The sequence below is a fragment of the Fundulus heteroclitus genome, chromosome 5 (genome assembly GCF_011125445.2).
Source record: "Fundulus heteroclitus isolate FHET01 chromosome 5, MU-UCD_Fhet_4.1, whole genome shotgun sequence".
Taxonomy (NCBI): Eukaryota; Metazoa; Chordata; class Actinopteri; order Cyprinodontiformes; family Fundulidae; genus Fundulus; species Fundulus heteroclitus.
The window spans coordinates 25,145,935-25,170,211 of record NC_046365.1 but is presented as its reverse complement, the minus strand read 5'-3'; the positions used below and the strand labels follow the sequence as shown (position 1 = coordinate 25,170,211).

Here is a 24,277-nt window from a genome sequence, read left to right as displayed (position 1 = left end):
CAGAATGAGAGAGGGAGGGAGGGTGAGTGAGTGAGCGTGTTGTAGTTTATCCTATGCGGATTTCACAGACACCGACTCCCTGCTCGAAAACGCTCGCATCCTCCAGGATAGGCCGGGATCGGCGCTCCACGGTCTGTAAGATATTAATACATAGCCGCCCGCCGTGATCTGGACCCTAGAGCAGGACAAATATGCGGGGATGGTCCTGGTCCCCGCGCCGCTAAGCTGGTCCCAGCGGAGCGGAGACCCGTCTGTGTCTGCGGCAGGAGTTGGAGAGGGAAGCGGCGGACGCGGAGAGGCGAGGATGCTCGGCGGACAGGGCGAGAGATGAGCCGCGGCGATGGTAGGAGAAGCGCCGCACGCTCCCGGCCTTTCGTTCGCGTCTTTCTTTCTTTTGTTGCATTACCTTTGTCCACTTTGCCTTTAATCGGGCGCGTGTAACGCGAGAAGTTAATCGATGCTTTCACGTGACAAATCCCCACGGGGAATGCACCGCATGAGGGGGCGTGTGTTAGGAGGCGCTGGGGTGAAGAGGGGGAGCTCAGCAGACCTCTGATGGCCCCGCAAGTTGCGGGCCGCAACCTGCTCCACCGCCCCTCTCCCCTTTATCGCCACCCAAAAAAAAATCCACGGGGTTTTTACTTCTAGTCCATAGCTTCGTTGTTTCACAGCAGGCTCTACCTGCCTATCAGGCTACTTTATATAAAATGATGAAGCGTGCACCTGCGACCTCAGCATGCATGCGCGCTTTTGGACAACGGGTTGACGTTAATCCTGAGAAAATGACGCACAGGAGTAAAACTTTTTTTCCTTGTTATGCTGACAAATTCATTTCAGCCGAGCCCCACTGACTGTGTCACTTCCTTGCATTAGTTCTGAGTTACAAGGAATAATTCACACTTCCTTGCCGCCTAGGTTCATTGTCTGAATCAACCAGTTGTACCTCTTTGTGGTACCAAACCTTGATCACTTCACAATTGGGTCAGAGTGTCTCCAAAGCTGCAGCTCTTGAGGCATGCTCGCTGGTCTAATTGTCCACAGTAGTCCAATGAAGGAACAGTGCATCCACTCTAAGGTCTTATCCAGGTAGGTAGTAACGGTGGGCCCGCATTGGTCTGAATTATGAAATGAGCTACTATATGTCAAACAGCTGAAGAGCGCAATGCAGGTTAAGTCAAAAAGTGTAGGCCTACAGCTCGTCGCAGCTCGTTGTGTATAGTGCTAACTGACCACAGACTTGTCAGGGTCTCCATCTGTTTCACCAAAAGTGCCAGCAATGGGATCCTCATCAATACTGGATCAAGGAGGAGTGGAACCGGGTATTCTCGACTGATGAATCACATTTTGTTTTAAATCATGTGGTCGGTTGATTTCATGTGCAGCGCTTACTTGGGAGAGACATGGCATGAGGCTCCACCATGTGCTGAAGGAAAATGTTCTCTTCCCAGGAAACTTTGGATCTTGCTGTCATATGAATGTTACTTTGGCACAAACTACCTACCCAGGCGTTGCTGCTGATCCTGTACACCCTTTAATGGACACTTATTTCATGACTGTGTTCGGTCTTTGTAGAGTTATTACCCAGCCCCAAAGCAACGACCAATCAGGAATGGTTTGATGTGCACAACAATGACTTTGAGGGGTTGACTTTGCCTTCAGTTGACTAGGATCTCAATACAGGCAAGCATCTATGGCATGTGCTGGACCAACTAGTCCGATCCATAGAGGCGTCATCTCACAGCTTACATGTTTAGGTTCTGCTGCTAACATGGTGAAGACACCTTACGGGAGGAGGGAACAACACATTAGTAGACTGGTGGTCATAACGTTATGCCAGATTGCTTTATTTTTAAATGGCATACTGTATTGTTATTCGCAATATTACACATCAGGTTGAAGATGATTGCCAATCACGTCAGCATGCATCCATTCAACAATTGAACAAGAGTCATTCAACTGCTTTCTACCCCCTGGTTTCTTTAAATCAATATTTTAAACTGGACCTGTGGTTCTTAAAATGGTCAAGATACAAAAAAAAAAAAAACTGAACTGAAACTACTATTTGTGTCTATTTTTACAGTCAAGTATCAAAGCTCATAGTGTGGTTTAAATAATCAATATTTGTTTCAGAAAAACCCTATTGATAGGTTACAGATTTGGAGTTAGAGCTGTTAAAAAAGTCATAAAATGTCCCTTTATCACAGCGCTCTTTCACAAGTGAATTAATGAAACATAAAGATTATAAATCACGACTACTGCACAAACAGTACATCATACCCCAAAATCCTGTTTGTTATAAAAAAAATGGTGTGGAAAAATATAAAATTGTTTAATTGACACATTTGAAATTGAATGAAAAGAAATACAAATATTCTTATATATCTTGCTTTTGGGAGCAACCAGTGAGCGTTTAGAACAGTTTTGTTTGGATAATTGCACACCAGTGATGGATGTGTATGACTCAGAACGTGTTTGCTTTATCCCTGTAGACCTACCATAGGGTTGTATGATTTATTCTGTTAATTCCTAGAGTATCTCCAGAGTTCCCGCTGCGCTGGTGAAAGATTTGATCAAATGCATGACTATAAAATAAGTCAGCCACTTCTCAGTGGCAGATATCTGCTTATTTTAGGATACAGATCCTAAAATAAGTGTTTTCATGGGGAAAAAACACCACCTTGCTCATGGGAACAGAGGGAAATAGGGAATTTATTTATTTATTTGGAGTATTATGCTTATAATGGGGCTTATCCAGCACTTGAATTTCTAACTCGTTATGTTACATATGGCAGAGTTGCATTCCTCCTCTGAGCTCTGAAACCTGTTTCAGACTCAGGATCAAATTAATCCCTCAACGAGACATGTTTGTTCTGATGGGAGGCTCAGAGAAAGAGATTCAAATCGCAGCGTTTTCCAACACATTCCAGTTTTTAGCATCAGCTAGTGAGTGTGTGAGCCGGTTGAAGATGATAGTGCAGAAAGCGGATACTGATTGCAGCTGCTGAGCATTAGTTCCCGCTTCATGCCCTTCCTCCCCTCTGTCCCTCCTGCACCTACAGTCTCCCCCATGTCTGTCCCCTCAGTGTTTTGTAACAGAGCCATCTGCATCTCGGGCCCTCGGTGCTGCTGCTGCTGATGTAGGCTTTTCGGCCAAACGTGGCATCCTCTGCATCACTCTAGTGTGAACAGTGGTAGATTAAAGGAAATTAGATTTTCTGGATGGAAACATGCAAGATAACAGCCAAGGCGTGTTCCTCTAAATTCAAAATGACAGAAGGCAAAACCTTATGGAAAGGGTGATTAAACCAGTGGTGTCTTTGTCTTTTGCAGACAGTGTTACCCGCAGATGTTCTCAAACTGGTTTTCTTTGGTAATGCATATGTTATCAATATTTAGAACAACAGGCCTTCTAGCATTTTGACAAGAAGCTGGCGCTTCTACAGCTAGTAATGATGTAAACAGATAATAAAGATTTAATTTTTGAAGATCAGAGACTTTTTTGTTTGGTTCAGCAGCATTATACACTGAAATTAAACATCCAAGTATATTTAGCGAGGAACCAGGCTGTGAGTATTTAACTTGTCAGAAATAACAAATGAATGCTAAGGGTTCCTGGATATGAACCGTTAGATTTGTCAGGTTAGGCAGAAGACGAAGTAAGCATCTAAATGTCATTTTGTTATTATACAAACTTTCAGTCCATTTATTTTGTTCAAGGGGTCAAACAGCAAACCTCCTTTGTCGTTCACCCTAGCCCGTTTTTTTTATTTAATTAGATTGAGACAAATTGACCATTTAGCGGTTATTTTTGTAACTGTACGGTTCTTTGAGAAGGCAGGGCAGGTGACATTTACCTGCACAGCACCCTTCGTTCGCAGGGTAATCCAACGTGCTTTACAGGTGGAACAAAGAAACAAAGATTAACAAAAACAAATCAGATATGAAAACAGACAAACGGAGCATGACAAAAATGCCTAAATAAGTCTCAGACTTCACCAAAGAAACATATAATTGAGAAAATGTAATCAAACCAAAAGCTGAGACAGGAGAGGCACAACCTTAACGTGTTTTGATTTTTCCATGTTGCAACAAATACAGCATGATGCTCCAAAATCCTCCCTGGCCTATGACTAAGACACACATGCATAGTCATGAATGTTGACAACTGATCAGGTCACGTATGTCGGCATGTGGGACACACTTTGCATGCATGTAAAAAAAAAAACCTCATAAACCAACATGCTTCATGTTGTGAAGGACAGCTTAGGTGATGTCTTAGTCCGCTCATGTTGGAGGGTTGTTAAGATTTAAAGGAATGTTTCTTTATTTAAAAAGAGGAATTAAAAGATGATGGTGATTTCTGCTAACTATTGAATTACCTGTTTTTATCGACTGAATGACAGAATAAGACAATTGGGTAAAGGTGAAGGTTTTTGGAAGAATTGACGCTTAACCCTGATGCGGATTTTGTGTTGCCCCTATTGGACTAGCCCTGGCACATCTCAGATGTTCACACCACTGTTAAAGTTTCTCTTTTTTCTGTTTAAAAGAATGAGGGAATACAAATGTGTTGAAACCTTTTTCCATATGCCATATAGTGTCACATTTATCTTTTACAATTCAACTTAAAAATTTTGAAAACAAATTGTAGCAATGATCTGGTTGCATGAGACTACACACCCTGTAGTGCTTTCTTGAAACAACCTTTGATAAAATTGTAGACATAAGTCCAGTTTGTTAGGAGATTTTCCATCATCCCACATCTTGGCTTGGTAATATATGTTCACTTTGCCTCGTGAAAATTGTCCAAATCTCTCTGATTTTGAGGACATTTTGCCCACAGACCTCTTCAATTAGCCCCACAGATTTTCTCTAGTTCGGCCAAATCAACGCTTTACTTTCTCTCCCGTTAACTCATCCTCCTGTGAATTTAATGAATGTTCGGACTTGGAGTGATGCCGAAAAACTAAAGGGGCCAGTGTAATTTGGAGAGAAACTTTACGTTTTTAGTTCTTCTGTGAACTTTTCAAAAGATTTTATTACACTTATTAATGTTTTTAATAAATCACTTAAGGTGCTAGCTTTTCTTTAAAATGATTAATAAACTGAATATTGGGATTTGAGAACTACTGCAGGTCTTTACCAATTACTTATTTTATGTTATCAGAAAACGTATTAGAATATTAAATCACATTACTCTATCTTTTAAATTTAAAAATACTCAAAATCATAGTTCTATAGATAGATATACCAGCACTTTACAATGTTAAATTATTATTTCAGATGAATTGCTGTTTTCTAAATTCAGTATCTGTGTTCAGTGACTTAACATCCAGAAATGTATGCTTCACTGTCTTCTAATATAGGCCATAATCCAAAAGGAAATATAGGAGTTTGGGGATTTAATCAGTACCTATTGTTTAAATCCCAAGACTTCAAGAATATTAGAATTATTACAATTGTTTTCTTCACTTAATTTTGCTGTATCTCTTTTAATTCACTTGTAATTCTTGACTCTAAAATGACATTGGTTCCATCATTTCAGACTGAATTCTACAACACATTGAGCTTGTTATTAAATTGTTAATTTCAGATAAAGGAAGGCTAAAGTTTACAAAAGAAAAAAACTTTACCTCCTTGTGTATCGGGGAAAAAAGCACAATTATAGGGAAGATCTGAAAAAGATTTGGTTTTGAGGCTTAGGAGAAAAAAAACAACAACTCATAAAATGAAGCAGTGAACTTGACACCGAAGATAGCTTTCAGATAGAAACAGCTTTTCTACTCCTTTAAACTTACAACATCTAAACTGAGTTTTCTCTTGGGTACATTTGACTGTAACACGGTTTGTGCAGACTTTCTTCCAGTGGAAACTGGACATATACGAGTGCCTGACAACAACGCAGAAGAAAAAGCTCTTTATGTCAAGTCTTAGCTCAGCTGACCTACATCTCAAAGATTAGGGACAAAGCTTGACAGTAGAGCACTTATTTTGAACAGACTCAAGTATTTGACAAAAGGGATGAAAGATGCTGTCATTAAATCGACATTTAAACACAAGAGGTGACCTTAGATTATGAGCCATCCAAGCTTTTTCAAACAGATTTTGATTAAAGGTTAAAGAAAAAAAATCTCCCGAAAGAAGACGTTAAATAATAAAAGAAAAGTCAGGTTGCCTTCGAGTCAGATTAGATTCAAATGATTGAGGTCACATGAAATCAGCCTGGGTTTACTGGGTTAATGATGCACGCTGTAATCAGAGGGAGGGCGACAACTTCTTCAAGTCCCCCGTGTCTCCTCTCAGATAGGAATTTAGAAAAGTGGGTTGGGAGTGTGTGTGTGTGTGTGTGTGTGTGTGTGTGTGTGTGTGTGTGTGTGTGTGTGTGTGTGTGTGTGTGTGTGTGTGTGTGTGTGTTCTGGCCTGAATAAAATTATCTTAAACTCAGGAAGCTTCATTAAGACACCTGAGAACCAGTATTTGACCCACTTCTGTGTGGCTGGGCACCAGTTGTAGCTCCCCATTACCAGGCAGTGTTCATGACGTCTTGGACATGCTCGCTGAGATTAAACATAAAGAATTAAATACTTCAAGCTGTTAATTTTAACTTTGTATTTTAACTTTGTCAGCTATGTACTGTTGTGACCCAATCCGTTTCTGCAAAAGCAACTATTTCTCCAGAATAGAGTAAGAATCCTGATAACAGTGGTGATCCTGAGGATTGTGTGGGCAAATTAGCACATGAGCAGAAAAAAAGCAATACAATAAGTTACTTATACAGGTTATTTATGCTTATATACTGTATATGTATTCATATTTTTTGTCTTTTTCTTACAGGGGTGTCCTGAGACTACTGGCAGAGAAGAGGAGCCCTCCCTGGCATAGCTACCTCTTCTCCCCTCCTTCACTTCACTGATCCCCTTACCCTCTTTTTTTAACCCGTTGGCCATTTGTTTTTACTTTCTCTACCCTCACATCCTACGCCCCGTTTCACCATGACAACCTCCGCCCTGCGTCGACAGGTGAAGAATATTGTGCACAACTATTCAGAAGCAGAGATCAAGGTATTACTGACCAAAATGTCTTCCAGCTCCTATGCTAACACCTGCAGTGCTGTGAAAAAGTATCTTGCCAGCCCATAGAAGATTTCTTTCAGATTTTACTTTTATGGTCACACTTAAATGTTTCAGGCCATTTCCATCCCCAGTGGAGGAGTTTTAGCCCACTCATTTTTGCAGAATTGTTTAATTTCGTCTACCTTGGTGGGTTTCTGTAACCTGACTCTCGACAGATGGATTTTGTTCTGCAGAGCTCCACACATCCATCTAGGGTTGCTCCATTGGAGATGTATTTCAGAAGGAGGGGCCTTATCAAAAATCCTTGCACATGATTGGATAAACCACTTGTCATCATCTTTACCATTGTGCTACTTCAACCACTCACATTGAAACCGAGACCGTTATTTCCACTAGCAAAAGCCTTCCAAGCCGTTCTCTGATGTTCTTTTAAATAATTAATATTCGGCAGACACTGATGAAATAGCAGCATCAATGTTACCGGGTGACCAGCTTTCTCTAATCAAAACCAGGGATGTCTCTGATTTTTCTAAGTGGGCGGGTGGGCGCAAAGTCTCTGTTGGGGGGTTGGTTTGTTACGCCCGATCTGCAACGCCGACGGGGCGGGAAAGCCGCGTTAGGCATAGCTCTTCTACCATGTCGGGACAGCAGCAGGGCCGGGTAAATACTTTCTGAACTGCTTCTTTAAGAAGCAGTTGAAGACCCACTTGTTCTGACTGGCTTCTAACTAATTTTTAACTAGTTTTATGCTTTGATGTTGCATTTCTACTGTTTTATCTTTTGTGTTGTTTTATGGTTGTTTTTATTGTGAATCACTTAATTATCCTGTGAAAGGTGCTATATAAGTAAAGTTTACTTACTTACTTACTTACTTACTTATTTACCTCTTGCTGCGTTAAGCTTTCTTACTCCATCATGATACACTGAAATCGGGGACATTTCCGGGGACAGCTTTTGCCGAGGACAGGTCATCCAAAACGTGGACTCGGGGACGTCGGGTCACCCTTGCTTCCTCGCCGCGAGCCGTCATTGTTGTCTGAATCCAAACAGTTGCTTCTCTGATACGTCACATCTATGAAAATCCCGCCTGGTGTTCCTGATTGGCTCATCCATTTTATGTGGTATTGAAATCCTTCCCAATGGCAGCAGTTCCAGATGGATGTGTGGAGCCGTGTGGAGCTCGGCAGAACTACATCTGTCTGGCGATAGTAAGGTTAGGGTTTCTGTGCATGAATGAAGGACCTGTTTAAGGTTGCACCACTCCATCCCAATCAGGTTCATGTCCAGACTTTGACTAGGCCACTCTGTTTTATTGCAGGTATGATGTTTTTTTTTGTTAGCTTTACACCAGATGTAACAGGATGCACACCTCCAACAAAATTCAACATTTGTCTCATCAGTACCCAGGACTGGAGAGGTGTTTTCTCTTTAATAAATAAAATCATTATTTGAACTCTTTGTTTTGTGTTTTTTTGTATTTGTATTTACTCAACTTATCTTTGTCTGATAATACAATTTCTTGAAAGTGTGACACAAAAACAAAACCATAACAAATGTGTAAGGGAGTAAGTACTTTTTCACATTACTATGCGCATTTTAAAATGCAATTTTACATTTCCTTAAGTATGTTTAAACACTTGGGTTCTTTCTCGCTGCCGATGCCTGAGATGGAGAGGGAACGTTGCATGGCAGACGAACAGACTTCATGTTCTTGTCAATGTGAAGGTACGCGAGGCCACTTCCAACGATCCATGGGGCCCGTCGTCATCTCTCATGTCAGAGATTGCTGACCTGACCTTCAACGTTGTGGCGTTCGCTGAAGTCATGGGGATGGTGTGGAAACGGCTCAATGACAGCGGCAAGAACTGGAGACATGTTTACAAGGTTTGCTTTTCTACGGTCTGAAAGAAAATAAACACTTCTTTCTTTTAATATTTGTTTTATGTGACTTCATTTGTCCATGAATAGAACTGGAAAGCAACGTTTTTAATTTGAAAGCCAATATGTGTGAATATTTTTTCCAAAATCTGTATCTGAGTCCAGGCCCTGACTCTGCTGGATTACCTGCTGAAGACTGGATCAGAGAGGGTAGCCCAACAGTGCCGGGAAAATGCATTCACCATTCAGGTACAAAATAACTCTGCAAGAGAATCTGCAGTGCAACCAGTTTTTCCTTTTTTTTTTATCATGGACCCTGTAAACCCAATCCTGCTCCTTCTAGATCATATATGAACCCGAAAAGGTCTAAAAGTTCATAACCCTTACATTTTTAAAACGATTTTCATGTTGCATCTTTATCGTACATCATAGAGATACAGTCAGTCAGCGCTCCAGTGGAGAGGATTGGGTAAGATAATATTGATGTGTTAGAATGGCCCAGTCAACATCTGAACCTAAATGCATTTCAGAAATGTGCCGAAATATTAACATTGATTGTCACTGATGCTTTTTACCCAAAATGGCAGGATTTCAGCTATTTTGCAAGGAACATGTCAGTCTCTAGAGGCTGGTGGAGACATACCGACAAAGATTTAACCTGCAACTGCAGGAAATGGTGATTTGTCAAAGTATAGACTCTACAGTCACACTTTTTACTTTTAAAAATCTCAAAAATCGTCAATTTGTTTTCGATTCACAACAATTTGCTAATTTTTCGTTAGTCTATGATATGGATTCTCAATACTAAAACCCAAGTTTGTGATTGTAATATGACAAAATCTGAGGTTTAGGGCTATAAATAATTTAGCAAGGCTCTGTCATTTTTTGATTTGTTCTGTTACTTTAAACTTTCAAATATGTCATTAATAGCTTTATGAAGAAAACGTACACCTATTCTAATTTTTGCTTTTGTGTTTTGCCAAGGTTGAGGCAAACTGATTTTTTAAAACAAATTTTCAGTCAATTGCCTGATCCTGTAGATGAATGTTGTAGCTTTTCACCGCCCTGCAATTAGGCCTGCAAATTATTTCAATATTAAAATCATCTCATTTGTAATTTCTAAGTGTCAGTGTAAGGTTAAGAAGCTTCACAAAATACAGCCTAATACTTTTTTTTTTTTTTTTACAAACCTTTTTCATTATTTAATTCCCCTTTGGGATTAATAAAGTCATTTTGAATTGAACTGAATTAAATGTAAAAGTAGGGTTGCACAAATGTATGATTATTCCAATGTCAGTATATAAAAATAACTAAGAACTACTTGGTAGCTGACATATATTAGCTAAGCAATTATATAAATGGCCCACTACTCAGTATCCAGCTTCTGAACAAGAAATAAAAGCTTTCCAACAGTAACACTTAAGACTTACGTATTTGTACATTTAATCTAGGTTACATCATCATTACAATATTCAGTAACAGGTATGCATGATTTTATGATTTTATGCGCAGCCCTACACACAAGGAAAGATTACAAATATGGATTTTTTTATGTTAATACTCCATATTATTGAAGGTGTGTTTATTAAAAGGCTTTGTTAACTGTTTGTATTATTTGTTCTACATTTGAGCTGCTTCCGTTTTAAAGATATTACCGAAAACTTAACGAAGAAAATATCAACCTGTCCCCCCTAAATTACCCAAATTAAAAAGTGTACCAGGCGCCAATGTTAGTAAAAATGCTTCTTGTGTCTGGATCAGACCCTGCGGGACTTCCAGTACATGGACCGTGATGGCCGGGACCAGGGGGCGAACGTTCGGGAAAAAGCGCGCCAGCTGGTGTGTCTGCTGCGGGACGAGGAGCGCCTGCGCCAGGAGAGGAGTCAGGCCCTGAAGACCAAGGAGCGAATGGCTGGGGGAGGCACCGGAGGTGGCACGGGGGGTGGCAGCGGGGGCGGCGTGTACGGAGGTATTCCTCCATCCTATCACCCCGGCAGACGCACAAGTCAGCCCAGCATGGCTGTCCTGTACGGGGAGGAATTCAGCCGCTCCAGAGGCTCGCCGTGCTCCTTCAACTGTGAGTCTGAATTTAAACTTATCTGAAACTCACTAAACTCCTTCTTCTGATTCAGTCAATTGTAAAATAAAATGTTTTTTTTAATTTAAGGTTCATCTTCTCACATCCCTAGTTAAATGCTTTACTGTAGGCAAGCATTTTGGACAGCACTATGCAAAAGTTCAGTTCAGACCTCGTTGATTTACATTTTGTTTCCAAGGAGCAATAGTTCTCCAGGATCTGTGAAGGTCTTTTTAAGCATTTGGTAATTATGAAACATGTATGCAGCCTTTTCTTTAAAGCTCTTCTTCCCTCTATTGTCAGTGCCACTTGTGAAAATATTCAAATTAGCTCCTCACCTCCTGCACTCCTTGCGGCTGTGCATCTGTTCGCCTATGCTTGCTCTCTCAGCATGAAACATGCCTGTTCCCTCTGCAGCCTCGGCTTCGTCTCCCCGCGCCGCCTCCGACCTGGAGCAGGCCCGGCCTCAGACCAGCGGGGAGGAGGAGCTGCAGCTTCAGCTGGCATTAGCTATGAGCAGAGAGGAGAGTCAGAAGGTAAGACAACGAAAGACACATAGAACGGAGGAAAATGATAAGTTAAGTGCAGTCCCTCTTTTATAGCGGACTGACATTTGACAGCAACTTACAGTTTAAATAAGAAATTGATTCTGTGGTAAAGGCAAGCTTTTTTCAGCTTCGCCTATTAGCTAAAGTTAGATCTTTTCTCACTTGTTGTGATCTTGTAAAAACCATTCACACGTTTATTAGTTTGTGGTTGGACATTTGCAACACGTTTTATACTGGACTTAACCAAGCCTCCAAACAACGTTTACAACTTGTGCAGAATGCACCCGCAACACCCACAAGTATGACCACATCACTCCCGTCCTTTATTCTCTCCACTGCCTCCCGGTAAGCTTCAGAATTTGGCTTAAAATCCTACTGTTTGTTTTCAGTTCAATCCATTGCCTTGCACCCTCTTACCTGAGTGACATTCTGACTCTTCACCAGCCCAGTAGAGCCTTACGCTCTTCTGAGCAACATCTGCTGGTGGTCTCACGGTCGAGGTGTAAAATGTGGGCTGATCATTTCTCTGCAGTGGCAGGGCCCAAACTCTGGAATGCTCTTCTGCTGGAGTTACCCTCCATCACAACCCTGCCCCTGTTCAAGGCCAGGGCTAAAGACCCGTTTGTTCAGTTTGGCCTTTGATACATGAGTGTTATGAGACCTTTTAATGATTGAACTGAATTACAGTTATATCTACAGTTGATTTATTTTTATTTTTTTTATTATTCTATTTATTGTTGTGTTTACATACATATATATATATATATATATATATATATATATATATATATATATATATATATATATATATATATATATATATATGTACATTATTCTGAAAGAAGTGATACTGTGTTGTAGCAAATCAAGATAACTGATTTCCCAGTTACTTATTGAATAAAAGGGAATGGTGATTCCATGATTCCATCAAGTTCCACCACTTTATTGAGAACCAGAGCAGAGACAAAGTAATCAAATCCCAGGCTAGGCCGCAGCCTGCCTTCTTGTCTGCTCTCAGCTCTGCTCTCCTCCGAAATCTGTCTAACTCCTTCTCACACTCTGCTATATCGGTTGACCTGAGAGCAGACGTAACACAACCATCTCAAACCCAAACATTTCCAGGCTCACAGAAAATACGCAAGCGTTGGCCTTGTTTTAACCAGGGTAGAGTGTAGCCATCTTCTCCCTGAATACAGCTGCTTACATGTTTTTTTTTAGGAGAGGTCAGAGGTGATGTTAATACCTCAAGGTTTAATAATTTCATTAACATACTGATTTAAGAAATGTATTGTTTTAGGTGTTTTTACTCATTCTTCAAAGATTTCTGTCACAGCTTCACCTAAAGTACTACCAAGGGGCACTTTGAGGTTCGTCACCTCCCCTTTTTTACTCATTTTTACCAGCAGTACCAGTAAGTTTGTCTGGTGCTGTACATGACCCTGAGTACTAGAGCCTGAGCCACGTGAGTTTTCGGCGTCTTTGGGTTTCACTAATAAAAATGTTACGAACATCAGCCCTTTCTTACCCTGTTACCATAGAGATTGATGAAAACACACAACTGCAGATTGCTTAAAGCTTTAGTCAGACGGAGCAAGAGTAGGTACAGACACAGATGCAAATAACTCCCCTCACTGCCCATTAATAACCCTTATTAACCTTTTAGCTCAGTGTTGTTTCAGGCATTATAATGATATAATCCTCTCCTGCGGTTAACTAAAAAGCTTTCTTTTTACTCGTTGCTACTTTTTGTTCCCTTCGTTACCCGTCTTTGTGTTTTGGAGGACTTCTGGTGTGTAGAATCACGCGTCCTTTCATAGAGTACTTAAATAAAAGTGTTTTTTATCCATCTAATGTATATTATTAGATGATTTTTTTTTTATCGTTATTGCTTTGCTCTACTCATCTTTTTGAATCAGCTTAAAAGTCGCTGCTTTGCATTCGTTCTGCCGGGCCAAGCCAAAGTGGTGTTTTGCCAATGGCGGTGCGTTCGTGGGTCTGTTGCATTCATGATGTCACAATACCGCCCCTGCAGGAGCAGCGCTGTCGCCAAGGAGACGACTCCCTGTTACAGAAAGCCCTGGATGAGAGCCGGAGAGAGAGCCAGTCAGGGACACACGAGGTTAGTTCGAAAATGCGTGCGTATGAGCTGGACGGCTTGTGCGCGCTTAAATGCAGATTTGCATAGAAAGGTGGGTGGGCGCAGCATTTGTGGGTGGCAGCTGGCAGGCATTTTGAGAATGAAGCCGAGGTTTTTAGCTTGGATTCAGTGATGGGGAGGATAAATGAGTCCAAAAAAATGAGCAAACATAGAAAGGGGGCTTCAAGAGAGAAAGAGTTGAGGGGTTAGAGGGAAGAAAGGGCTCCTTGCTGCATGATACTAAATTTGCTACTCAACATCACATTACCCTACGAGTCCGAATCTCGTTGTACATCTCACTGTCAAATCTCTGTCAAAAAGCCAATCAGACTCACTGGCTGTGTTATATAAACGTCCCCGGGGCGTGTAATTGGCTGCACTATGTTCATATTGCTCTTATCACAGAGAGACAGGTGCTTTCAGCCGCGTCACTGAAACACCATGGAAAGTGGGTGTAATGGGTCTCCAGCTGACAAACAGTGCAGCATGTTCATATTATCACACACACAAATAACAAAGGCTGTCCTATCAATAACACTTTGTATTCATTCTCTGATTTAGGATTTCTCTTTTCACAAATACAGTTCCAGTCAAAGATTTGCATACCGTAAAGCGCACAGTGAATTAACGTGTCCATGTGCATCTTTGTCGACACATAAGGTGTACTGGATTATAAGGGCGCGCTAAATATTCTTCGCAAGTGTGTAATATCACTCCTCCCCTTCCCGTACACAGCTCTCTCCTGAGAGGGAGAGCTATCAATCTCTGCCAGGAGGACAGAGTAGTTGGACTACACTGCCCTGTTTCTATCATAAGGCCAGAATAAACGTAACTTTTATACTGATTTAACTTACTAGGTTTATTTTTGCTAGTGCATACTCCGGGGGCGGGCTGCCTGAAGGCTCCCACATACTGGGCATCGGACTTCGCACTGACTCTCCGCGGACGTTTTACCCTTCATAGTCGAGCGTACTTTTGTCTACATTTCTTGTGGCAAATTCCTAGAATTCCCACTCTTTCTGCCAGTGGGACGAATCGGCGGAATGGATGGTAAAACGTGTGATTAGCTAGCTGAGCACCTAGAGCCATTTCTTTTCCAGCAGGCTCCCACCTGTCAGTGAGAACAGAGAGGGACTGTGATGCCGCACGTCCTTGCGACCGCCTGCGTAGAGTACTGGTGTTGCTGGTATTGCCAAAGAAGTCATGATTCGATTCGAATCACGATTCACATACCACGATGCGATTCTATCACTATGCATCACGATACTTGAATTATTGCGATGCATCGCAATGCATTGTGATATTTTCACTGAACACTGTACACCAGTTACTGACTGGCTGTGTATGATCTGGATAGTGTCTTCAATTGATACATACTGTAACTGAAAGCAACTGAATTCATACATAGCTGTATTTATTGAAATGACTTTTGGAGGTATTGCCGTGAAAATAAACATTACTGTAACTGGACACAAATATTACTATTACTGGAGTGGACACACTGACAAAAAGTGCTTAGGATTTATAAAACTTAAACTAACAAAATAAGGATAATCAGTGCCGTTTACATGGCCTCAGTGGTCCTTTAAACCAATGAAATGAAAACATTCAAATCTTTGTGGGTGTAGAAATTGGGGCTAGCTTGCAATCGAGTGCTGTTTGTTTAATCAGTACTTGCGGCGCTCGCGGCTCTTGTTTTTCTGGATGGCGCCTCTGCATGTGCCTTTTAAGTTTGTTGTGTTCCCACAGTATTTCATCACGATGTAACAGTGTTTGCAAATTACGTGCGTCATATCAATTTTGTTTTTACCTTCTTTGTTTTTAAAGCCAAAATGCGTCCAAACATCTTACTTGACATATGATGGAGCCAGGCGAATGTTCTCAGTCTCCTCCATGTTTTGTTATTGAATGACTAGTCGCAGTATCCCGCTGCCGGAAATGCTTGTGACACCAGGCAGCGGGGGTCCACACATCTGCAGCGACATCTACTGGACTGGAAGTTGTATTCCACTTGTTTTTGGCTGATGTTCACCAACCATTCATGCAATTTTATTTATTAATTTTTTAAATTAATAATCGATTCTTGGCGTCAAGAATCGATGCATTGGATCGTGAATATTAGAATCGCGATGCATTGTCATGACGATTATTTTGCACACCCCTAGCGTAGAGCAACTCAGTTTATCAAGCTCGGTGTCACATATGAAACAGTTCAATGTAAAGACTCCTTGCTACTGAGAAGATTATAGTGTGACACCGCGTATGTGGTCGTAAAAATTGAGGTCTGCACGTACCTCTATGCGCAGAGTCTGCCTCGAGTACGCACGGACCTCCGCGGAGTGAACTACGCCCGAGTATGTGGGGGCCTTTACATGAATGCAATTCTAGTTTAGACATTACAGTCAGGCAGTCTTGTAGACAGCTCAGGGGTCCGATCAAGTGGGTACACAGTGTATCGTAATGCTCCGAATGTCCACTGAGCGGAGCGGCTTCGTTGCTTGACAAAGTCGTACTTAAACATTTGAACATATTTTTGAGTGCATTGTACCACATAAAATCGGTCAATAAACACAACTTTAATCATATATAAGGCAGACCGGATTATAAGGAGCACCATACATTTTTTTTTACAAAATTTAAGGATTTTAAGTGCCCGTTATAGTCAGAAAAATACAGTAACCTCACTACAGTCATGAAGGTCTGATTCAATTTCAGCTTTTCATGGTGAGTTTTTGGCTAATTTTGGAGTATGCTGATGATACGTCTAGTACCTTGATCAGCAATCTTTAATGTACTAATGACATTTCAACAACTACAGTCATATTTCAGTATTCCCTTTGAACATATTCACAGCTTTCTTCAGGCTTGTCATTTCATAAGTCCAAATTTGTGTATTATCACAATTGTGTTATTTATAATGACATGGAGAGTTCTCTTTTGACCCAAGGAGGCGAGGCTCACTTTGTTCTGTCTTCAACTCACTGCTACAGGCCCATCGTAGGGGTTTTACAAATATTATATAGAAGTGGGAGGGAGATCCTGGCAATCTGAATATTGATGATGACTGGGCAGAAGCCATAACGGTGTAGAGGTCACAGTATAAAATTCTGCACTACTCGTATATGACTCCAAACATATTACATAAACAGGCTCACCATGTATCAAACTTTTTTGCCATCAGCCCTCTCAGCACACAAATAATCAGTCATTCATAACAATCTGGCCAGGCCCTATCCTCACTTCATCATCAAAACCCTCCTGCAAAAAACAAAAACCTCAGTCCTGAGGTGCTTTCCATCTGCCACCTCCAGTTTTTGTCCATGGTGCTGGAAAAAGATACCGCTGCTCAGCTGCAGGATCACCGGCATCTTCACTCCTTGTTTGTTTTCGCTTTGCTCATAGTAAAGAGACAGCACTGGTGAGTGTCACCAATGTCCTCTGCATGACAGCTAACACAGGCCTCCCCTCCCTGCTCAGTCTCCTTAATCTAACAGAGGCTTTTGACACTGTTCACCACCACATCCTCCTCACTCACTTTAATACTGATATTGGAGACATTGAAAGGGTTTTCATCCTACCTCTTAGACAGAGCTGAAAATGTCAGCTTTGGCAATGCCAAGTTCTGATTATCTTCCAAAACAAGGGGTGTACCTCAAGGTTCTGTCCTTCAGGACCTCTTCTCTTCATTTTACATGTGCATCCTCTGGGCCATGTCTTAGTCAGCATGGGATCTCCTTCCATTGGTATGCTGATGACACTCAACTCTATTTAAAGACAGATCAAAATACCCCCTTCTACTTTAGAATCCTCATCAATATCTTCATCCACCACCATCATCCACTGCCAGGAGGAAATAAACACATGGATGAGTCAACCTTTCTCCAGTTAAAAATCATAGCGATATTGGGGGCAGCACCCCATCAGGTCCGATCATCCTTCACAAGCACCATCTCTTTTTCCAGTGACGTCATCTCTCTCTCAAGGACAGTGACAAACCTTGATGTGAGGTTGGACCCTCACCTCTTGTTTGATGATCACATCAATCTTCTGTTTAAAACTTGAGTCTTCCACCTTAACATCACCTTACAGTGATATTTATTGGCTGTTTTTTTAAAAGAATAAATTACTTAACTTGATTTCTCTTATGTTTAATAAACAGTATGTGTGCTTAAATTTCACAAGAACATGTTGTCTTTCTGTTTTCTGTAGTCTGCCATGTTGGACCTGGTGGACATATTTGGATCGTCATCAGAGCCGCAGCCTCCCCCCAGTGACCCTTGGACATCAGCTCAGCCTGCCTGTAATGACACCTCCAACCCCTGGGATTCTGTAGGTGGGTGGCTCATTACAGGCACAGCCAGACGTAGGCCAGCAATGAAACCCAAGGAGTTAGCAGTCAAAACAATCGCTTCTGTTTAGCCTCACTCAGAGAAGATCATGTCTGTCTTCACAGCAGTTCAGTCCAGCACTCCTGTGGTTAATAGTCCCTGGGTGGCTCCGTCCTCTTCCTCTAACACATCTAATCCTTGGGCTCCATGTACCAACTCACACTCAGACCCTTGGGAAGCAGCACCTGCACCCTCCAGTCCTCTTAATAATGCGTGGGAGAGCCCAACAGATGGCGGTACTTTACCCTTTATCAGACATCACAAAGACCCAGGAGAATGCACATACCGTTGCACAAATATCCATGCGTGTGGAACTGTTTCACATTTTGGCACAAACAAACCACAAACGTCTGTTTTATTTGGGATTTTATGTAATAGGCCAACACAAAGTAGTGCATAACTGTAAAGTGGAAGGAAAATGATACGCGTCTTTCATTTGATTAAAAATCTCAAATTGTGGCATGTATTTGTGATCTAAACCTTTCTATTGTAGCTCGGGCTGCATGTTTAGGGTCGTTGTCCAACTGGAAGATGAAACCATCTCAAGTCTAAATAGTTTTTCTTCCAAGATTGCTCTGTGTTTAGCCCCATTTCACATATTAACATTACCAATTTCAGTTGTTAGCACTGTAACCTTTGCAGCAAAAGGTTGTAAGGTTTGAATCCCGGCCTGGTATGTTTCTGCATGGAGTTTGTAAGTTCTCCCTGGTGATGCAAGGGTACTCTGACTTCCTCCCACAGTCCAATTACATGACCAGATTCCCACAGTGCACCCCTAATAGCTGTCTTGTCTTCAGATTCTCCTGCTTGGGCTGTAGATCCCTTACCTGACTCCGCCAGATAGATTTGCTCCGCATATCCATCTGGAAACCTTCCGTTGAAGTAATTTTGGGAAGGGGCGAAAATACTGGTTAGCTGATTGGCCTATGTTGGTGATAGACGGGCCAAATAAACCAATCAGATCAACGAAGCATATGACGTACTCGTCAACATGCTTCGTCGTTGCTCGTAACAGAGCGACGACAAAAACACAACCACAAGCCAAGCTACTCTTGCTGCTGCAGGTCAAGGCTCGTTAGCTCAGCAAAGAAATACTCTGTAATTCCGATAAAACTTGCTCGATAGCCACGCTAACGCTAGTTTCATCGGCTGAAGCTGCCATGTTCTTTAGACTGAACTGTTGCGCTTCTCGTTGCGTCACACCTCAACCCGCCTCAAAGCCAACGCTGATTGGACGTTCGTTTGGTGAACGGCTCCAAATGTTCTTTAACGGAAAGTAGCCAGACTGATCTGCGAGTGAAACCTTGCAAGCTCACGAGATCAGGATGGTCTGCAGCTCCTCCTTAGATACCATAGACCTCTTCACAGCTTCAAAGGTCAATGCTCTCCATGGCCAGCGTGTTAGTATAGGTGAATTGGCAAGTATTAGGAGGTTTTCTAGCGGAGTGATCTGCCAGATCTTAAAAATATTTCATAACTTAACACTTCTTTAAACTCTGCCATGACTTTATCCCCGTCTGCTGTGTTCCTTGGTCTTCATAGTGCTGTTTGTTCTCTAATGTTCTCCAAAAAAAACCTCAGAGGCCTTCAGAGAACAGCTGGATTTATACTGAGATTAAATTAAACACTACTTTGTCTTGGTCTATTTTAACAAAAATGTCCTTCAAAATCAATGAAGTTTAAATCCGTTTTCATTTTCCCGCACAGACCTTGAGGGGACTGATCCGTTCACTGCACAGGAGGAGGAGAAACTTCAGCAGGAGGCTCCCAAAGCATCCTTCCCTGAGCCAGCCAGCCCAACAGGTGGGGCAAACAGAACATCGGAGAGGTTGTGATTACTGCCAGATAAACACATTTGGCTAATTTAGCAATAACCTTTTTAAAGTCATGAGGGCTCAGTCTGGAGATTTTCTGCAGTTGTTGTTCACACGTGTACTTCACTGTGAGAGATGCCCTTTGTGTCGCATGCGCACACACAGCTAGAAATATGGGGGTGGAGGGAGAATGTTGTTTTAGCATGAACAAGGGGTGAGAAATACAGCGCTGCAGACAAGTGTTTGCCCCTTTGCAGATTTCTTCTGTTTTTGCTATTTTGTCACAGTAAAATGTTGCAGATCACCAAACTAATCTTAATATCAGACAAAGATAACTTGAGTAAATACAAAGGGTATGTTTTCAAATGAGGATTTAACTTGTTTAATATAGATGAAAGCTATCCAAACCAACGCAAAACGGATGGAAAATGAATTACAGTTTTCTTTCTTAAGTTTGGATCCATCTGTTGGTCATCTTTGTGAATCAGTAAAATTGTAAACATTGTTCTAAATCCTCCTCCAGATGCAGAGATGTTTGCGGAAAAAACAGAGTCTGAACTGTTTCCCGAACAAGACTCCAACTCAGATCCGTTTAAAGCGGATCCACCGGCGAAACACCAGGTGAACGGACGCAAGTCGACCAGTCCGGAGATGTTTGACCTCTCCTGCTTGGCGCCGCCTCTCGGCGCCCCGCCTGCTCGCATGTGCCGGACGCCGGAGGCCTTCCTCGGACCCACGGGGGCCTCGCTGGTCAACTTAGACACTCTGATTCCCCCGAAGCCCCCGACCAAGATGCAGAACAACCCCTTCCTGTCAGGTAGCGTGGAGCTTCCAGACGGTCGTTGCTGCCATATTAAGGGTTTTATGTTTACGTCTACCGAATTCTGTCTTCTCAGGTCTGAGTGCACCGTCTCCCACCAATCCCTTCCACTGCGACCAACCGCGGCTGACCCTCAACCAAATGAGACCCTCCTCTACGTCTCCGCTGCCCCCACACCTGCTGCCCTACAGCCCGTCGCTGCCTCTCCCTCTGCTCCACCAGCCGCCCGTCCTGCCCTCCTCCCTCACACAGCCTCCTTCTGGACTCCTGGACCTCCCCTCTAACCTCCCGCAGCCCCTGCTGCCCCTCTCTCCGCGACTAGCACCTCACGCTCAGACACAAACACACAGCCACAACCCTTTCCTCTGAGACCGCCCTGTCACAGGAAAATGGACTCTTAAGGGAATGATGTACGCCAGCTACAGTGAAACTAGTGCAAAAGAGTGTGAACTGATGTGTGGTCTGATGTCATTAACTCAACGTGGATGTGATAGATCCGTACGATGAATCTGTGTCTAAAGACACGTCAGCTGCTATGAAACCGGAACTCACTCATTCATTGCGCTCAAGCGTGCCTCAGGATGCATAAAACACAATGACGGACACAGCGACAACCTGACTGTATGTGAAAAGTCTGTTTGATGGTTTTTGTCCTCCTACCGACCGTGACAGCTCCCAGCCCCCGCTGACCACACCGACAGAACGCTCCCTTGGATGAAGCGACACACTCTGATTGTTCCCCCTAGCTTCACTGGGATCCTTACTGCTGCTTCACCGACAAAAGCATGAATGCCTTTTACTCACAGGACTCCAAACTGGGATGTTCTCCCAAGAACTGGAGATGAGCTCCTCCTATGAATACTTTTTGATTGGATTATTTAAACGGTAGGTTAAGCTTTATGTTAGTGGAGAAGGCCCCAAACTGTGAGATATTAGAGAGCACAGAGCACAAACTGATGACTAATAGACTCCTTTCTTTACATAGGTTACGACTTACAACGACAAGGTATTTGCCCTTATCACAGATTTCTTCAGTTTTTGCTTTTTTTTTGTCAGACTCTGAATGTTTCGGATAATTAAACAACCTTTAATATTAGCTAAAAATAAATTTAATAAATACAGAAAAAAGTATTTAAATTTCAAAAAGTAATGGCTCCTTCAACCCTCCCTAAGCTGCTACCTTGGCAGCTGCATTTGCAATCGAAATGTTTTTGATTTCTGGCAATGTGTGTTTTATCTCACTTAGGAGGAATTTTGCCACTTGACTCCTTTGAATAAATATTTGAGTTCAGCCAATTTAGTAACCTGGCAAGCCAGACCGACAATGTGTTGCACTCTACGTTCTGCACACCTATCAGTCTGGTCCAGCTCTCATGAGAAGGGTATAACTGCAGCTGCAACCGCCAGAAAACACGTACCCTGTAAATACACCTCCCCCTGTCCAATAACCCTAACCCTAAAATCAGTGGCTGTGATGCATGTAAGGGGCCGTGTTGTGTTTGGTGGGGGGGTTACAGTCTCCATGGCTGCAATTATCTGTGACTGGCTCCCATTGAATCCGTTTTAGCAAAGGAGGGATGTTCAGCAGAACTTTCCGAGCTGATTGGGGGAACAGCGCCTATTGCCCGCCTACCAAAGGCTGTTTTTAGCCAATCACAGTATCAAATCAAAATGTAAGCAGCAGGCGCCATTAGAAACCACAACAAGCTATGCTGGTCCAGGCACTTCTTGCTGTTCTTCTTTCAAAGGTGATTTTGTGGATTCTGGCCAAACAGATGTGATAGCGGCAGCTGCGGGTGTGTCCTCCTGCGCTGCCATGTTTATTTTCATTCAGCTGTGGCCTCAGCAGCTCTTGCTTTTATCAAAGCAGCCTTAAACAATAATACTGCAACATGATTGGCCGACCCATTCTGGTTTGGTTCTCGAACAGTGGAGGTGGGAGTGGGACAAGACCAGCAAGAATTCAGCTTGCAGGCAATGTTACAAATTGGAGAGTTTTCAAGCATTAATGGTCAGTTTAAGATCACACTACAGAAAAAGACCAATTGAATAAAACATTCTAGTGATTTTTTCATTTTCTTGAAAAATTCGATTCCAACGGTCTGACAGTAATCAGGCTTGGGAGTTACTATTGAGGTTAAACCAAAAACATCTAAATCGATCAGTACATTTCAGGTCTGGTTGGTATGAGTAGCTTTTTTCCCTAAATAAATGAAGTAATTATTTGAAAACTGCATTTTTTATTTACTCTGATCATCTGGGCCTGAAATTAGAAGTTGTCCAGTGAACATTTAAGACCTCAAAAACTGCAACAACAAAATACAAACAGAAGAAATCTGTAAGGGTTCAAATACGTTTTCATAGTAATTTGAAATCTCCATTACCTTTATATTCTGCACTTTTATGAGCATCTGATTCTAAGACACTTCAGTTTTATGTCATGTAGGGCAAATGACCCATTCAGGATCTGGAGTACACCAGCCTACGATTGATGTTGCTACCTAAATGTGGACCTGCTTAGATCTTTGATTGTATCCGTGCCTGTTTCCACCAACGGCTCAAAATGCATTCCCTAAAACCACTGTGTAGAACCTTTGGAAAAACCTTATGTCACTTCTTTATTATGGTTCATGATTAACTCATCAAACTGACAGAGTTTTAGTACAGAAAAGAAATACAGGCAGATCAGATTGTTTTAGATGGAAATGTCTGATGAGAAAACAGGTAAAAGGAGAAACGAGAGAAGAATGATACAAGTGATAACAGGTATAAAGCTCTTCGTTTGACAATATGAGGATCTGAGAAAATTCACACGATGAAACACTTCATCACCGCACTGAACCTGGACTTGAATGTGCAACGCCTATCTATAAACACCTACAGGCTTGGTACATATGTATTTATTGACAATAAATATATTGCTGTATTATGAAATATGATACCAATAAACGGCTAGTGTTTACATTTAAAGTTTCTACAGTTTCATTGTTTTCCTGGGCCACTCTTTCGCTGTTTAGTCGTGAAAGCCCCGCGAATGCAACACCAAGTAACCTGTGTGTCCGCGCAACTGTATATACAGTAAACACTTCATTGTCGACCGCCGCACACATTTGTCAAGCATTGAAAGGTACAAAGTAAAAAAAAAAAAAAAAAAAAAAAAATCAGGTTGTATAACAGCACAATTCAATCACTAAGTGACATTTTCAGCTGAATGGTGTGGTTGTACAGTGCCTCACAAAAGTATCCGGAGCTCTGGAACTTCTTTTCATTTTGTCTCGCAACAAACACAAACCTCAAAGTACAAATTGATATTATATGAGATGGATAAACACGTGAATTTGAAAGAGAAGGCTGAAGGCCTTCCAAGATTTTTCTTAAGCGCAACAAATCAAAACAAAGTAATGAAAGCTAGTTCTCCTGTTTACCTCAGTACAGCTGAATAAAATCCAGTCTAACCAATTGTCTTCACTAGTTACCTAATTGGCTTATAGAGCCCATCTGTGTCCAATTTCATTGCAGAATGAACACAGCCGTTCTGTAAG

The 24,277-nt window shown here is 42.0% G+C and overlaps 1 protein-coding gene across 4 annotated transcripts; it reads left to right on the top strand.

Annotated features, from left to right (window-relative positions):
- The first annotated feature begins 254 nt into the window (after positions 1 to 254).
- epn3b (epsin 3b) lies at positions 255 to 23,705 on the top strand. 4 transcript variants are annotated; one of them, XM_021312243.2, is made up of 12 exons: positions 255 to 343; positions 6,835 to 7,061; positions 8,799 to 8,957; positions 9,117 to 9,200; positions 10,713 to 11,028; positions 11,446 to 11,564; positions 13,609 to 13,695; positions 17,923 to 18,046; positions 18,170 to 18,337; positions 19,809 to 19,904; positions 20,439 to 20,732; positions 20,812 to 23,705. In XM_021312243.2, the coding sequence occupies exons 2-12, from the start codon at positions 6,993 to 6,995 to the stop codon at positions 21,102 to 21,104; spliced, it is 1,809 nt and encodes a 602-aa protein (XP_021167918.2). In that variant the 5' UTR covers positions 255 to 343; positions 6,835 to 6,992; the 3' UTR covers positions 21,105 to 23,705. The 4 variants fall into 4 exon arrangements, with proteins under 4 accessions (XP_021167918.2, XP_012710920.2, XP_035993178.1 ...); XM_012855466.3 differs by having other exon boundaries at positions 18,167 to 18,337; XM_036137285.1 differs by lacking the exon at positions 13,609 to 13,695 and having other exon boundaries at positions 18,167 to 18,337.
- The last annotated feature ends 572 nt before the right edge of the window (positions 23,706 to 24,277 follow it).

Excerpts from the sequence above, each read along its gene's own strand:
- epn3b (XM_012855466.3), top strand. The coding sequence starts at position 6,993 with ATGACAACCTCCGCCCTGCGTCGACAGGTGAAGAATATTGTGCACAAC. Across the intron at positions 11,029-11,445 it reads CTCGCCGTGCTCCTTCAACT|CCTCGGCTTCGTCTCCCCGC; the intron begins GTGAGTCTGAAT and ends TTCCCTCTGCAG. Across the intron at positions 18,338-19,808 it reads GGAGAGCCCAACAGATGGCG|ACCTTGAGGGGACTGATCCG; the intron begins GTACTTTACCCT and ends TTTCCCGCACAG.